At 42.6% G+C, this 14,856-nt stretch overlaps 1 protein-coding gene across 2 annotated transcripts in view; it reads left to right on the top strand.

Annotated features, from left to right (window-relative positions):
• The window catches only part of SYNJ2 (synaptojanin 2), a 65,118-nt gene extending 52,409 nt beyond the window's left edge, over window positions 1-12,709 (top strand). The window contains exons 19-27 of one of the 2 annotated variants that reach the window (XM_030946031.1): window positions 97-315; window positions 1,562-1,640; window positions 3,025-3,193; window positions 3,599-3,733; window positions 6,321-6,455; window positions 7,495-7,607; window positions 8,312-8,420; window positions 9,712-9,896; window positions 11,635-12,709. In XM_030946031.1, coding sequence (XP_030801891.1) covers window positions 97-315; window positions 1,562-1,640; window positions 3,025-3,193; window positions 3,599-3,733; window positions 6,321-6,455; window positions 7,495-7,607; window positions 8,312-8,420; window positions 9,712-9,896; window positions 11,635-12,414 — 1,924 coding nt within the window. In that variant the 3' untranslated portion in view covers window positions 12,415-12,709. The remainder of the gene's footprint in view (window positions 1-96; window positions 316-1,561; window positions 1,641-3,024; window positions 3,194-3,598; window positions 3,734-6,320; window positions 6,456-7,494; window positions 7,608-8,311; window positions 8,421-9,711; window positions 9,897-11,634) is intronic. The other variant, XM_030946032.1, reaches the window with a different exon arrangement.
• Window positions 12,710-14,856: the final 2,147 nt, after the last annotated feature.

Raw genomic sequence — 14,856 nt, 5'->3', positions numbered from 1 at the left:
AAAAAATGAAGCTTACCTGTCCTCCTTTACATAGATTTTAATCTTATATAAGCAGTTCTCATTTTTAAATAAGTATTTTTCCTTTGTTTTGTGTAGGCCAGTGTTAGCTATTGTAGAAGTGGAAGTTCAGGAAGTTAATGAAGCTGCCCGTGACAGTGTTTTCCGAGAAGTGTCATCTTTCCAGGGACCACTGGATGCCACAGTAGTGGTGAATCTGCTATCACCAACACCTGAAGAGAAAAATGAATTTCCTGAAGACTTGCGTACAGAGCTTATGCACATGTTTGAGGATTATGGCACTGTTGTTCTGGTCAGGTGAGTTTGAAATGTGAAATGGCATGGCATCTATTAAAAACCACAGACTAGAAGATCCCTATTGTCCTGACAGAGTTAACTTTGTATTGGAAGATTAAGTATGTAGAATTCCTTTACTGCACTTTCAGTTCTTCATTAGAAATTGAATGCAAGTGTTTTGAATATCTTACACCTCTCAACAACCTTTTAAAGAAGTAATCCAACAGCTCTCTTGTCTGATTGGAAGAGAATTTTATTCAGTACAATGCCATAAAGCAGAGACTTTGATGTAAATCATCATCTTTAGATTCAGGCCTCAGTTCCAAGCATTGCTGCTTCTGGTGGATCCTTGGGCCCTGCTTCACCTTCTCTGGGGGGGTCTGCTCTCTTCCACCACTCTTTCACACTTGGCAGGAATTCCTGGCTGGCTCCTTCCTGTTGGGGGTCATTTTGCTTGTTTGTTAACAGTACAGCTTCTCACAGAGCTATCACCTACTGGGTTTGAGAGGGAGAGTGTGATACCTTCTGGCAGAGCAGCTTAATTTCATTCTGATTGATTCTCTACAGGGCTCCAGCACAGCTGTGAGACTTCTGTTTTGAGAAATACAGGCAAAGGACCTAACAGTGACCTCTGGGAAACACTGCCAAAAACTTGTTCATGTTTATTTGATTCATTTGTTAGTGGAGAAAGCTGATGACCTGTTATTGTGTAGTTTTATGAAGTGCTGATATAAGCTGAGGGTTCAAAAGCAGCTGTGCAGGAAAAGCAGCACCACCTTGCTTGTAAAGAAAAGGAGCAAGAAAAGAACATGTTTTGGTGGATTGTTCTTGGTTTATTTTGTTTTTAATTGCTTTAGATCTTGGTGGAATACTACTCTTTGGGACCATCACATGTCCTCTGAGGTGTAGGATATGCAGAACCACAGAAGTTCGTCAAGAGGGAGTGTAGATATTGGACTGGGTATCCTGCCAACAACTACTGAGATGTTTGTCCTGCTGTTCCAGGGGTGATCCAGAAAAAGGCAGGGTGCTGGGGTCACACAAGGGAGGAGTGGAGAGAAAAGGAGCCCAGCTGGGATTCATAGACCACCTGTTCCTCCTCAAAAAATAGAATTGTGAAGGAAAATACAACTAAGACCAACTGCATAGCATTGCATATGTATCCTGTATATAGATCTATATAGTAGATTTCTATCATGCTAGCCTTCAAAGGGTTTTATTCAATGGTGAAATAAAATGTTTTTTCTCCTCTGCGTTTTTTCACTAGGATCTGTGGAGGTCAAATGCTGGTGACATTTGCAGACAGCAAGTCAGCTCTTCGTGTTATGGATATAGATGGTGCCAAAGTAAGACTTCCTCAAACCTATAATAATAGTTTCATTAAAAATTTCTCAAAAGTAGTTGCTTAGAGCGAAGTACTTGAGTTTCTACCTAAATCAAATTCTACCTAAATCTTTTTTCAAAGAGTTAGCGCTCATGAAGTCCTTTACTTTCACATCTGCTGAGGCTATTAATGCAGTACTTTAGTTTCAGGATGCCATGAGGTGACTTTTCATGGATCCCAAGCGGTGCTTAGGATCTGGCCTCTGACACCTGTGCAGAACACGTGGACTTGTTCATGGTTGTGGCTGCTTGAAGCAGTTCTCCTGACATTCTGTGTGACTTCATACTGTTGCCAAAGCATCCTCATGATTGTGGTTTGGAGATTTTTTGTTTCTTCAGTATCAAATAGGCTCCTTCTGCTAAGCTGTAACAACATGATTCATTGGCTTCCATGGCAAATCCAGCATTAGCAGTAGGAGTTTACCTTCGCATCCCCTGCTTTTCCTTCCCACACACATACTCTACAAATCATCGACCCCCTGTTGAAAAAACTGTTTGTGACTGCCCTGTAAACTTAATACTGAAGTAATGGATTTTAACTCTCATTCTTCTTTCATATTTGCAGTTTTATCTTCTAATTTGACTCCTGCTATTGATGTAATTTAAAGCACAGACTGAAACACAGTTGTGTGCACACAGTATGTGAAGGTGCTGGGAATCTGAGTTGGGAACTTTTAAACTAATTTTCCTGTCAAAGCTGCTGTCTTGTCTGCCTTTCACCCCAAATGTCATTGAGATAGAGCAACACACATAAGCAGCTGAAGTCCTGATGTGTTTGAAAATACACCTTCCATATACATCACATATGAGATTTTCTGGTCAGTCTCCTTACAGGTAGCAGCAGATACAAAACTCTTGTGTGTTTCAAAGCTGCTGACTCAAAACCAGCACCTTCTCATGCCAATATTGCTATTCCAGTGTCGTTTTGACAATATTTGATGTTTCACCTATTTCTCCAGTATTTCCCAAAAGCAGCAGCAGACCTTTTGAGCTGTGAACCTCATTTTCTTTCAATAATATTTTTACAGTCTGAAAACTTGGTTGTGGGGGTAAGAAGAGTGTTTCCTTTCCATTTGGCTTTTGGAGTGAAGCTTTAGTCACATCAATTTCTGAAGCAGTTGTACAACTTGGTCAGAGCATGGTGCTAATAACATTGGGGTCCTGGGTTCAATGCCTGCATGGGCCATTGCTTTAATAGCTGGACTTGATGATCCTCTGGATCCCTTCCAACTCCGAGTCTACAATCTATGTGATTCTGAACAGGCTGACAGAACTTGATTATTTCGTTCAAGCATTCTTGTGTTTTGAAGGTGCTTGGCAAAGGGAAACAATTCTTTCTGTGCTTAGGTTGGAGGCAGAACAGTGAAGATCCAGCCCAAGACTAAAGACTGGCTAAAGGGCCTTCAGGAGGAAATTGTTCGAAAACGAGACAGCGTGGTCCCCATGTCCCCCACGGCAAACTCCCACCTTCTGGAAGAAAATTTTGACTTCTCAAGTTTGGACTATGAATCAGAAGGTAAGCAACCTGCTTCTAAGCTAAGAAGTGAGAAATTGCTTTGCTGACTTTAGTTGCACAGAGTCAGTGCAGTACAATATGAGTGTCAGTGGCACCTTAATTTGTAATGAAACCACACTTCTTAAAAAGACGACTGTAATGAAAGCCATGACCGACTCTGTGCCTGGGCATAGAACTGTTACTCAGATGATCCTGTCAATTCAGTGTCATATGTTAGCAAATTCAATGTATGGTACAGCTGTCTGTAGGGACACACTGTAATGAAACACATGGCGTGGTTACACAAGAATCTTGCCCAACTTATATATTAAATTGACTGATAGTATAGGTTAATTAATTGGTAGCGTATAGAGACAGAGAATGAATTTTCTTGTTAATTCTTTGTTATCTAATATTTTAATCCAGGTGATATAGAGGATGAAGATGATTATTTAGAGGATGCTCTGTGTCAACACCTAGCAGCAGACACAGCAGAAGATACACACTGTGCATCCACAGCTCTTTCAAACAAATCTGGACAACCGCCCCGCCTGTATAAAGGTAAAGTATCCACCTTCCTTAAGGTAAGACCTGAAGGATTGTTGTTTGTTCTCCTGTTTTATCTATTTCCCTGTTCACTTATATTGTCATTCTAGGTTCTCCTGTTATACCTATTCATGCTCAGCTCTCCTTGAGTTAGTGACTGTAGTTGAGGTCCTCAGGCATAATAGCAATACAAATGATGAAATTCATGATGATTCTCCTTCTCTCTAGGCTAGGGCAAGGCAGGAAAGCTGAAAAATGCAGGTTTTCCTTTTCTAGCCAGAGGAAATTAAATCTTTTTATCCATTTGATGTTGTTTGGCACCAGAACATACAACAAAAAAATTGCATGCTATTTTCCTATTGGTGAGGGCCAAAGCAAAATCAATCCAGAAGAATCCTGTTGATTTAGTGATGGGCTCAACTCTGTCCTTTGAGCAGTAGCAGTGGCAGAAGAGTTAGCTGTAAGCTGGGAGGTTGCTGTGTTCAAATTACTTCAGAGGCCTGAAGTTTCTCCTTTGTTCCCATTTGATTTATTCCTGTAGGAGTCGGGGTTCATAGAATATATATACATATAATCATTCTTCAGGTTCTTCATGAATGTGTAACCTTTTTCCTCAGTTACCTGGCTCGTTTACACATTATTGTGAAGTGATTTGGTAAAAAGAAGATAAAGCTGTGGAGAGAAAACTGATAAAAACCGAGGCAGGAACTAGCAAAGCCAGTCTTACAATGGGATGTGATCAGGACGTGCTTGAGTGGCCAAGCATTGACAGGCTGGGATATGTATTAAACACCTGATTGTGACAGCAGTGATTCAGTAGCTGTCATTCTGCACTCTCTCAGAAGTGCTTTGTCTTCTGACATAAAAGTGAAAACTTTTAATACCCTCAAAGGTTGAGTCAGAAGTAGAGTTCAGAAAGATTAAATGAAATTCATACACTTACACAGACAGATTTTCCAAACAGAGTGATTTATGGCTTTCTTGTCCACCTTGAGTCATGGGCTGGGTTCAGTGTGGCCAGACCCAAAAGCCTATCCCTGAGTAAAGGAGAAATCAGTCATTATTAAATACTGTGAAGTCAATCACTTTGTATTATAGGGTGCCTTGCCCTCAAACCACCTCTGGCCTATTGTGTGATGATTCATTAAGCCACAGAGGATTGCAGTGAATCTTGTCACTCACACTAACTCTTCTCCACAAAAAAATATCACAAAGTAAATAGAGGTAATGGAGTATAGTTTGAAGGAGGTCAGGGTGGGGTCATGGTCTCACATAACTCAAAATATGATATATTCAATTAATCTTAAAGTGTCTGCAATTTCAGATTCCTCCATAAGCTCCCAATTCTGCCTGAATACCTTCTGATTGAAGGTATGATGACTGTGTAGCTGGTGGTAGGCACGGATGGAAAACAGTGACAGGCACAATAGTGTGTGTGTGTTTCTGAGGTCAGGGAAGGGCACAGCTTCACGAAACTGATGTCCCTGCCAGCAGCCTTTCAGGGGTGGAATTGAGTGGTAATGGCTGGCTTTTGTTGTGTTCAGTTTTGCTGCCAGAACTTCAAACCGTGCCTCCAGGTGCCTGCATGACTCCTCGGATCCTACTGATGAGCCCATATCTGCAGCTTAGAAGTACTGAAAATGCAGAGAGCACGGGGAGGGCGGGCTGGGCAGACCACAGGCTCTGTCTCTGTGGCTGCCATCTGCTGCTGAGTGGGAGCAGGAAGCTGTGAGGCAACTCGTGATCCCCTGCAGAGCACAGCTTTCCGAAAAACAAGAATTTGTTTACAAATGCCTGAAGTGTAAGAGACTGCTGCTGCATAATTCCTTCCCCATCTCTCCAAAACACAGGGACAAAACTAAACCCAGTGAATCTTGGAGCTCTAAAGAACAAGAGCTGCATAACTGGGCAGCCATGGCAGGGTGAGAGGACTGAAATGAGAGTCCTCACTAGCAGATGGGGGAGAATAAAGCACTCCCCTCTCCAACTGTCAGAAAGGCTTAGGTGGGATGAAAGACTGAGTAATTAGTTAGTGATGTAAGGTGTAGCCAAGAGCCAGCGGGTTGAGGCAGCTGTACCTTTTAGGAGATGTTGCTGGAAAGCAGAGATGTCATGGTTGAGCCGTTCGGACAGATTTTTCTCTGGTATAAAAAAAGTCCTCCTGTGCAAGAAGAGGGGCCTGATCCTCAAATGGAATTCCTGTGTTTGGGATGGAAAGCAAGGAATTCACCATGACAGTTTGAATGGGAGCAGGTTTCCACTAAGTCTGGTTGTGAAAATCTCAGAATCTAACAAGGTGCCCAGTAACCCTGGAATGAGATGCAGGCATTCTTTGTGTTGGTGTAAACAGCTAATAAATGGTGAAAAAGGAGAGAGAGAGAGAAAGAAGCATTTGACAAAGGAGTAGATGTTTCCTGCAGTGGGAGCAGGCAGACACTGGGGGAGAGCAAAAAATGTGACCAGCGCTGTCGTGAGAGAACGGAGTTGTCCTGAGACACCTGGCTGAGGCTTGCCACTCATGGTCACCTCTCTCCTGATCTCTCAGATCTGGTGTGCCCCACGCAGTGTGTGTCTAACACAGACACTTCCTAAATGTCCCTAGATGATGCAGACCTCGCTGATTTGAAGCGGGAGCTGGAGGCAAGCGGGGAACACAGCCGCCGCATTCCAAGCAGGTCTCTGTCCATTCCTACCCGGCCTCGGCCACTCCAGCCACCACAGAGGCCTCCCCCTCCCGGTGAGTTGAACTTTCTTCAATGTGGTGCTGGCCCCAGCTGAACAGCTTTAGCCTGCCGTGTCTGGGTGACAAAGAAGGTCATACGTTGTTCTGAAATGTCAGGTTGTTGAGGGACTTGTACTTGCTTCCCAGCCTGTTTCAGCCTGAGTATTACTGCCATCAGTAATGGGAGAAGTTTGTCTTCAGGACGACAGATTCTCCACAAAAGAAATGTCTTTAGTAAGGATAAAATAGCCAATATGTTTCATACTAGCTCACCACTCAGGTTAGCAAATTGAGCAGCCAGTTTGTGGCAATAAAGATAATTGGTATCTATGCCTGCTGACTTCTGAAGTCACAGGCATAAATACCAAGTCACTGAGTGTTTTCTTGGAGTTTTTTGGATTCGGAATTAATTGTAATCAAAATTTTAAAAACCTTTGACAAAATACTTATTCCAGACAGTTTTTGTCCTTTTCTTCTTCCCAAGCAATTCTTGTGTTTATGAAAGAAATGCAAAGTGGATTATGATTTTCAGTGAGGCACAAAGTGAAGTGATGCTTTTTACCTAAGCTCTGCCCCCCTGAGATGCCATCCAGAGCTGTGCTGCTCCTGTTTTTATGGCTGCTTCTGGATGAAAGCTGATTGCTAGATGAGCATAATCATCTTTGCCTCCTGTATTAGACAAGCTATATGTCATGTTTTTATTGCAGCCCAAAATTCTCTCTTTTGTGTACATTTTCCAGACTCAAATTAGAAGTTCTGTGATGCTCACCTGGTAGAAGATGAGTTCTTTAGGATTATTCCCATTCATTTTTGAGTCTGTTGCACAGAAGTGCCAACATTGCTATCTATATTTCTATGCCTAGAATGCAATGTTAATGCTCAGATGAGGTTATCTAAGTAATTAAATGAAAGAAAGACTAACTACAAAGCTGCTTGCTGAAACAGTTCAAGATTTTGAGAGGGTGATGGAATGCACATCAGTTTTGCTCCATTGCAGATAAAATTTTGTACCAGCTCTTGAATGTAAAAAGCCATTTTTTTATTCCTCTTCCAGCTGGAACATCAGGCAAAAAGTCCCCTTCAGATGGTTCCCTCTCTCCAGGAAGCCATTCCACCTGCTCCATCCTGGCAACAGCAAAGCTGCTTCCCGGAGCCCCTCAGCAGCCAGTGAGTCCTGCTGCCCAGCGTGGCCCTTTGGCACTGGCCTGTTCCCTCCCATCCACACTGAGAATCAGTGCAGGATGCACCTGTCATACCAGGAAGGAAGCCCATCACATGTCTGAGCTGAAAATGCCAAGATAACTTCTTGTACTGTAATACTAAACTGTAGGCCCTGTTAGGCAGCACAAAAATGTTGATAAGTTAACAGGAGTTAGGAAGGCCAAAGAGGGAGAGAGAGAATGAGTGGTGTGAGACCAGAGCATTGTTGCTGTTTTCTGATAGATGCTAACTTGAATGTTTAATACTATCATCATATGGTTTAATTCTTTTTTCACCTCTGTTTTGGTGGGCCATGCTAGTGCCCAGAATGCAGGAAAGGTCTTGACCACTGCCAGCAAGGCTGTTAGTCCCCTGAGGAGACCAAGACCAGAATGTGGAAACGCCTCCTCACTCCTGTCTTGCTGGATGAGGAGCCTATTGCATTGAACAAGGGATGGCTGAGGGACCAGCTGTGGCACTCAGGCACTGGCCTTCTGCCAGCAAAGATGTTCCATTTGCTAAAAGATTCCCATTTCTTTAGTGTTTATAGATCACTGAATAGCCACTTGCAAGAACAGAATTTCACAGGTGTATGAGCTTAGCTGTAAAATTAGAGGTGTACAAGAAAAATCAGTTCTCTCAAGATGGTTTTCTCCTTTTCTTTTTTAAAGCCCAAAGTCCGGACTGGAATAAGCAAACCTTACAATGTCAAGCAGATCAAAACCACCACAGCTGAGGAAGCAGAAGAAGCTATTAGATGTCTTATGGAGGCCAAAGGAGGTAAGCACAGCTTTCTAACTGACTTCTAAAAATCTTTAAATAAAGAAAAATGTAGCTGTATTAATCTCACCATAGCCCAGAGGCACATATTCCTACTCAGAATTTCACCTGAACACATTCTTGCAAAATTGTATGTGGTATTCTCTGTCAGTTCTGATAATATTAACCTTTTTTCAAAATTTTTAAAATTTTATATTTTGTTGTAGAAACTGCTACTAGTAGAACTTTGGGTTATTTATGCCTATATTTAGTCAGAAAAATTAAAATATAAAGATGGGATTTTACTAAACTGATGGTGCCTGTGTTAGCTCAGAGTTGCATAAAGAATATTTGCTGCTCTATTTACTGAATGCTCACCATTCCAAGCAGAACTACAGAGTAAATGCAGCTCTAGGAGGAATAACCTGGATTCTGTTCACATTTGGACAGCAAGTACAGCTGTAACCTAGATAAAAGCTTGCACTACTTCAGCTTGAATAGCTAAGCTAAAAGGCTACTCTGTGTTTAGGCTCTCTGTGTAGTCCCTGGAGAAGAGAGCTTCTTGCAAGGGCAAGTTAGGGCACAAAACTAGCTTAGGTACTGTGAATGTACCCCCCAGGGTTGCATGCAGTCTTTCTGCTGATGCTGTATGAATGAAAATGGCTACCTGAGTTTGCAAGGCTCTCAGTTTAGGAGAAAACCACCCCTCTTCATTTATACTTAGAATGAATACAATCTGGAATAATCCCATTTATTCAGAAATATCAAAAAGGCATCTTGATGATTGTTCCTCAGTGCTGCTCATTTCATTTTGAAATCAGATTTACTCTCCATTGATTTTGAAATTCAGATTCACTTGGTGTGGGTAAGAAAACTGGTCTGGTCAGCATCACTTCCAGTCCCTTGTACTGTACCACCAGTTGGCATTTACAGTTCCTTCTAAAACACTCTACAAGATGCACTTGGTATCATTAACATGGTTTTCCAGATAATGGAAATAATGGCAAAAAGACACTCAGAGCTTGAGCCCAGTACTCCTGAACCCCCAGCCAGTGTTTTTTCCACTTGGCCAAATGGTGGCACAGCACTGCTGGTTTGGCATGATATTATTTCAGACAGGGAAGTTTTCCCCTAACAGCCTCTTACAGATGTTACAGGATTGCAAAGGTCTGTGCTTAGTTCCAAAACCTGCCTTCTTGGCCTGAGTTGGCCCTATAGACATGAGCATTTTGGGAAAGATGGTTGTGAAAGAAATTATCTTGCATCTATGTTCTGATCAGGCCGAGATGCCATATTTGCTTTTGCTTTTCAGGAGTACAGGAAGATGCAGTAAAGCCTGTTCCAACCAGAAACCAAACTTCCTGCAAACCCGAGGCTCTTCCCAGCATCACAAAGCCAGCATCAGGAGCGGTGCCTGTGCCTCATCGTCCCCCACCCAAAGTTCCAACTCCAAAGAAGCCAGTTCCCCTGCAAAGGACAGGAGCCAAGGCGGAAAATGTAAGAGCGCTGCAGCAAAATGCACCCAGCCTCCATTACACAGTGTAAATGATGGAGGGGTGGGCTGCTTGTTTTTTGCAGGAAGTCCTGTCAAGTCAGCAGGTGCTGGAATAATTTTGTGTATTACAGTCTCAAAGGCATAAAAACACAAGAAAGATTGGAAAGAGAGCCATATGCAGCTTTTCTATTTGTCAGTCCATTCTCTTGCTTTTGTTCTGGTTTGTCTAAACCTTGTCAGGATTTAAGACTCATTTGTTCTTTAGCACAGTATCTAATTTTGACCATGAGTGGTCTGCTCTGTAAGGATTTGAAGCAGCTTCTTCATCAGTTCTGTGTCCTGTGTCCTTTCTTGCTTTTCTTACACACTTTGGAATGGGATTCAGCCTTTCAGTTTGAATTCTGTAGTCTGCTCAAGAGTTCATGTTCTCAAAAATACAAAGCTGTAGGGTGTTCAGGTTTTAATATATGTTAGGTCTCTACAACGGAGACAATAGTTCACCTCTAGAGCTCCTAAAATGATTAGATAATTTGTAAAGCAGTTTGAGTACAAGAGGAAAGACAAATACAGCCTTTTATATTCTTCCTTTGACAGAATCTCTGCTAAGGAAGCTCTCTTCTAAATTGTTAGGGCTCCTGCCTTACCTTCTTTTGGTAAAGGCATTCACCCCTTCTCTATAATGGACTTTGTGCTCTCTTAGCAGATTCACCAAAAAACCCAACCCAGACAGCACAGTCTATGCTGAGGATGGTCAGTTTGTTTTGTTTAAGTTGTCACCATTCCCAAGTCACCCTTGAAAGGTGCTGAGAGGGATTGCTATTTTGGTGTTAGTTATGTGAGAGCTTCTGCAGGAATAGATCTATTTCAGGTTGACTGCCCTGGAATTCCACTCCTTCCTCCATCTGAGGGAGGTCAGATGGGAGTTGTGTACTTGAAAACCTCTACCCAATCCCCCTCTACCACAGTCAAATGCAGACAACAGCACATAGGAAGAAGTGGCAAGGGATATGTCCAGCATGAGATACTGACTAAATATTTTGCCTGCGTGAAAAAGCCTGTACATTATCTTTTAATACTATGCAAGAGTAATAAAAAATTTAACTGCTTTTATTCAGTCACACAGAGTGTGAGAAATCTGCAGCAGTCCTTGCCCTCCTAGGCTGAGCTGGGCTTGTTATTTATATATTTTTAAATGATGGATGTATGCTAGACTGGACTTTGAGACCTTAATTTTATCTTCAGTGGCCAGCATCAGTGAGACAGGACACAGCCCTTAATGCGTTTATTGGGTTAGCTTAAGCTAATTCTCCTTCAACCTTATCTATCCAAATAAGCTACACCTAAAGGCATGGGCCTCCCTATGCAATCTTGCTTAAGTAATATTAATCAGCAGAGAGATGGGACAAATAAATAACTCCTCAGAGCTGTGTTAATTTGGCCCAGAGCAAAAATCCTAACCTGAAAAGGGAGATGGTCACAAAGAGCTGTGACAGAAAGGCTGTAGTGTCCCAGTCCTTCACTAGCTCTCTGAAGGTGAGTGCAAGGTGCAATGTATGAGCCCAGAGCCCAGCAGGTACAGTGGAGCACTGTGCTGTCAAGCCTCCTCTTTGTAATGCATTTTTTTTCTTCCAGGACTGTCAGCTTTTCTTAGTAACTCTGTCAATTAGACTTGCACCAGTAGTGACTCAGAGATTAAGGTCCCTTTTTGTTCTCACATTTCTTCTTCCATTTCCTCCTCAGGCCATGTCTCCAGAAGACCAATTCGACCAACAGACAGCACAGTCTCCTTTTGGCTTGCTAGAGCCCTGTCTAGAAGCTGGAGCTATTCTTAGACCAACCAAGATCACTCCAGTCCCTAAACCCAGAACACAAGCTGGGAAGCCTCAAGAGAGCAAGGGGAGCAGTGAAAGGCAGCCCCTGTCAGCAAGCACAGCTGAGGCCATTGTGCTGCCTCCCCAGAATGCTCCCTTTGCCCCAAAGGTGCCACCACGAAGGAAGAAGTCGGCTCCTGCAGCTTTTCATCTCCAAGTTCTCCAGAGCAGTGACAGCTCCCTTTTTAGTGGGTCACTGTTCAACTCCAACAACAACAACCCTGGCTCCTGCCCCCAGACTCATGGCCCTGCTCACTCAGCTCCCACAGCCTCTGCCAGCCCCACAAACAGCACAACTCAGCCCTTGGCACCCAGTGCTGCAGAACTGATGGGGAAGCTCCAGGGCCCTTCTGCACCAGCAGGCCAGCATCCACAACGACTGGATACCAGCTCCCTTCCAGAGAACACCAATTTTCTGGACCTGGACATTCACTCTTCCTTCCCTCTTTCCACACAGGCACCGTCAGCCACTTCTCCAGCACACACTTCAGAAAATTTAAATCACCCCAGTCTGAAAGATTTCAGTCACTGGGTTACATTTAGTGATGATGAAGACAGCAGTGCAGTGGCAGACGGGTTCAACAAACTGCTCGTATTAGAACAAAACAAAAATACCTTAATGAAAAAAAATACTGATTTAGAGTTGTAAAATTTTACCCCCTTAGTGTTCCAAAAGAAAACATAATTACAATGCAAAATTTAAAAAAAATATCTTTTTTATATTTAATGAAGTAGATCATCTGTCCATGCTACATTTCATTTTCATGTTTAAAGACACAGCCCCTGGAGGGAAGTATATAAAATACATACAATCTAACATTACCTACAGCTTATTTGACAACTTCCTTATTCTAAGTTATTTCTTTTTATTAATCCATCTTAAGATGTTTTATTTCATTTCAGGTACAAATCATATGTAAGAACATGTAATGACATATGGAAAAAAAGACATTAAAAAAACAACATTTTCCTTTGGAATATATATTTTAATCAATTTCTGTTGTTTGAAATAAAGCATCCTTACTTCGAAGAATTAGTCTGCCAGTTATTCTGGAACAAACATCCCAAGAGGGAATGTACACCAGTATAACAACAGCAGTAACACTGGTATTGCTCTGCTGCAAGTTTCCAAAACTCACCCTGGTTTTTGTTCCCAAGCCCATGACCAACAGCATATTTTGAAAAGGGACTGTAGTTGTTTCACTGCAAAGAGATGCTATAGGCTGCTTGTGCATTGTCTGTGCAGATCCTGAGGAAATATGGGAATGGTTGAGACCAGCTGATGCCACAGGTATTGGCTTGGGCATGTCTTATGCTAAGGGCAGTTCAGCAGTTGAGTTGTGTCCCTGTTCCCACTCTCTCTTCACAAGCAAATGCCATGTCTTCTGTTTCCACAGTGCAGATGAGGAGCGAGCTGATCCTTTCTGCCTTGCCTGTGGGGTAGAACTGCACACGATTGATGCCATTTGTGCAAAGCAGGCAGCTAGTAACCAGATTGCAACTTGTCATGGTAACTTGTTAAGAGAAGCATCAAGATCTTCCATTAATAAAGGGAAGAGAACATTTTTAAGCAGGTGGTGAAGCTGAAAAAACAACTAATTTAAAAAAAAAAATTTAAGATGTATTTAAAAAGTTAAGGTTTTTTTCCTTTTTCCACAGGAAAATTAATTAGCCTGTTCTGAGCTTTCTGAACACTGGGAATGCAGCCATTTTCTTCCTTACAATGCCTACCTGTTTCTCTGCCACTTCCAGATTTTGAACACAAGAGATCCTGTAAGAGAGGATGCTGCCTTTGAGCACCTGTCATCCTCCTCTGCTCTCTCGTTTGCCAGACACTTCAAAAAAACCCCCAGAACCTTCAAAGGCCAAGCCCATAAAGCCCAGTGCTAAGCTTCTTGTGTGAGTGTCAGCTTAACGTGGTTGCAGGCTGGTGAATAATATAAGATACTCATTTCCCTACAAGATGACACAAAGCCTTTGCCTCTCGGTCCTCCTCTTAAAAAATACAGTGAATATTTATGGGCACATCTCAGTATAAAACATTAGCAGTAAAAAAGAAAGAGTACGGTATGTGATCACATCCAACATTTTCTGCAAAGATAATTAACAGCTCTAGGACAGCTAATTTACATGTTAATGAAAGTGTTAGCAGGAAAGCCAATTAAACTGGATTTATACAAGTCAAATAAAATCTGCTTTATTACTCTCCTTGAATAAGAGACGGATGTGGCCTTTAGCATTCTATCTTATGTCTGTGTCTGTGGCAAGCTGCCCACTGAAGGATGAATCCCGGCAGCTCGCTGGTTTATGCTATCAGTGACAGGAGATATTGCTCAGTCGCAGCAAATCAAGGCAAGGGGACAGACAGTCCAGCTGAAAAGGTTACAGCACAGAATGAGGAATCTCCTGTCTCAATAAATTACTTTTCACACTGGTGCCCAACGTCCCAGCCAAGTGTTTTCTCAGAGGCAGGAGCTTGTGACCTGCTTGTGATCTGGTTCTAGTTTCAATGGTCAGAGGAAGCAAAGCAGAGCCAGACTTGCTCCATGTTTGGGAAATCACTACAGAAAACTCAGACTGCAGGAGGCAGTTACTCTTTCCTTCTCATTTGGGATTAAGCCAGGACCCACCATGTGAAAAGAGGCCAAGTAACCTGAACCCTTACTACCTGATGTCCACAACCAGGGAACCCACAGCACAGCTCTGCTGCCCATCCTCATTGGGACATAATCAGTGGAAATCAGTGTCCTCAGGGACAGCTGTCATTCTTCAGGAACATATAATTGGGAGTGGTTATCCCGTGACATTCTTCTGGTCTTGAAGCCAGCACTTGGCAAAAATTGCTGATAGCAGCTGTGAAGCCAGGTATGATTTACCAGACACAAGTCTACAAGTGAGGCTTTGGCAAGACAGCACACGTGAGCTTGCCCATGGCAGCAGTATTGCAGCTTCAAGTTGCAGTAGGCACCCTGGTGGCTCTGCTGCAGTCATGTTTGAGGTGGGTAAGTGGCTCTCCTTGATAAAGATTCAGCTTTTTTAGGGGGGTTACCACTGAAACAAACAAAAGAGAACCAAAACATTGGTTAGAATT

Source organism: Camarhynchus parvulus, chromosome 3 (genome assembly GCF_901933205.1).
Source record: "Camarhynchus parvulus chromosome 3, STF_HiC, whole genome shotgun sequence".
NCBI lineage: Eukaryota > Metazoa > Chordata > Aves > Passeriformes > Thraupidae > Camarhynchus > Camarhynchus parvulus.
Note: the sequence above shows the minus strand (reverse complement) of the source record. Positions and strands in the feature narration are given on the sequence as shown.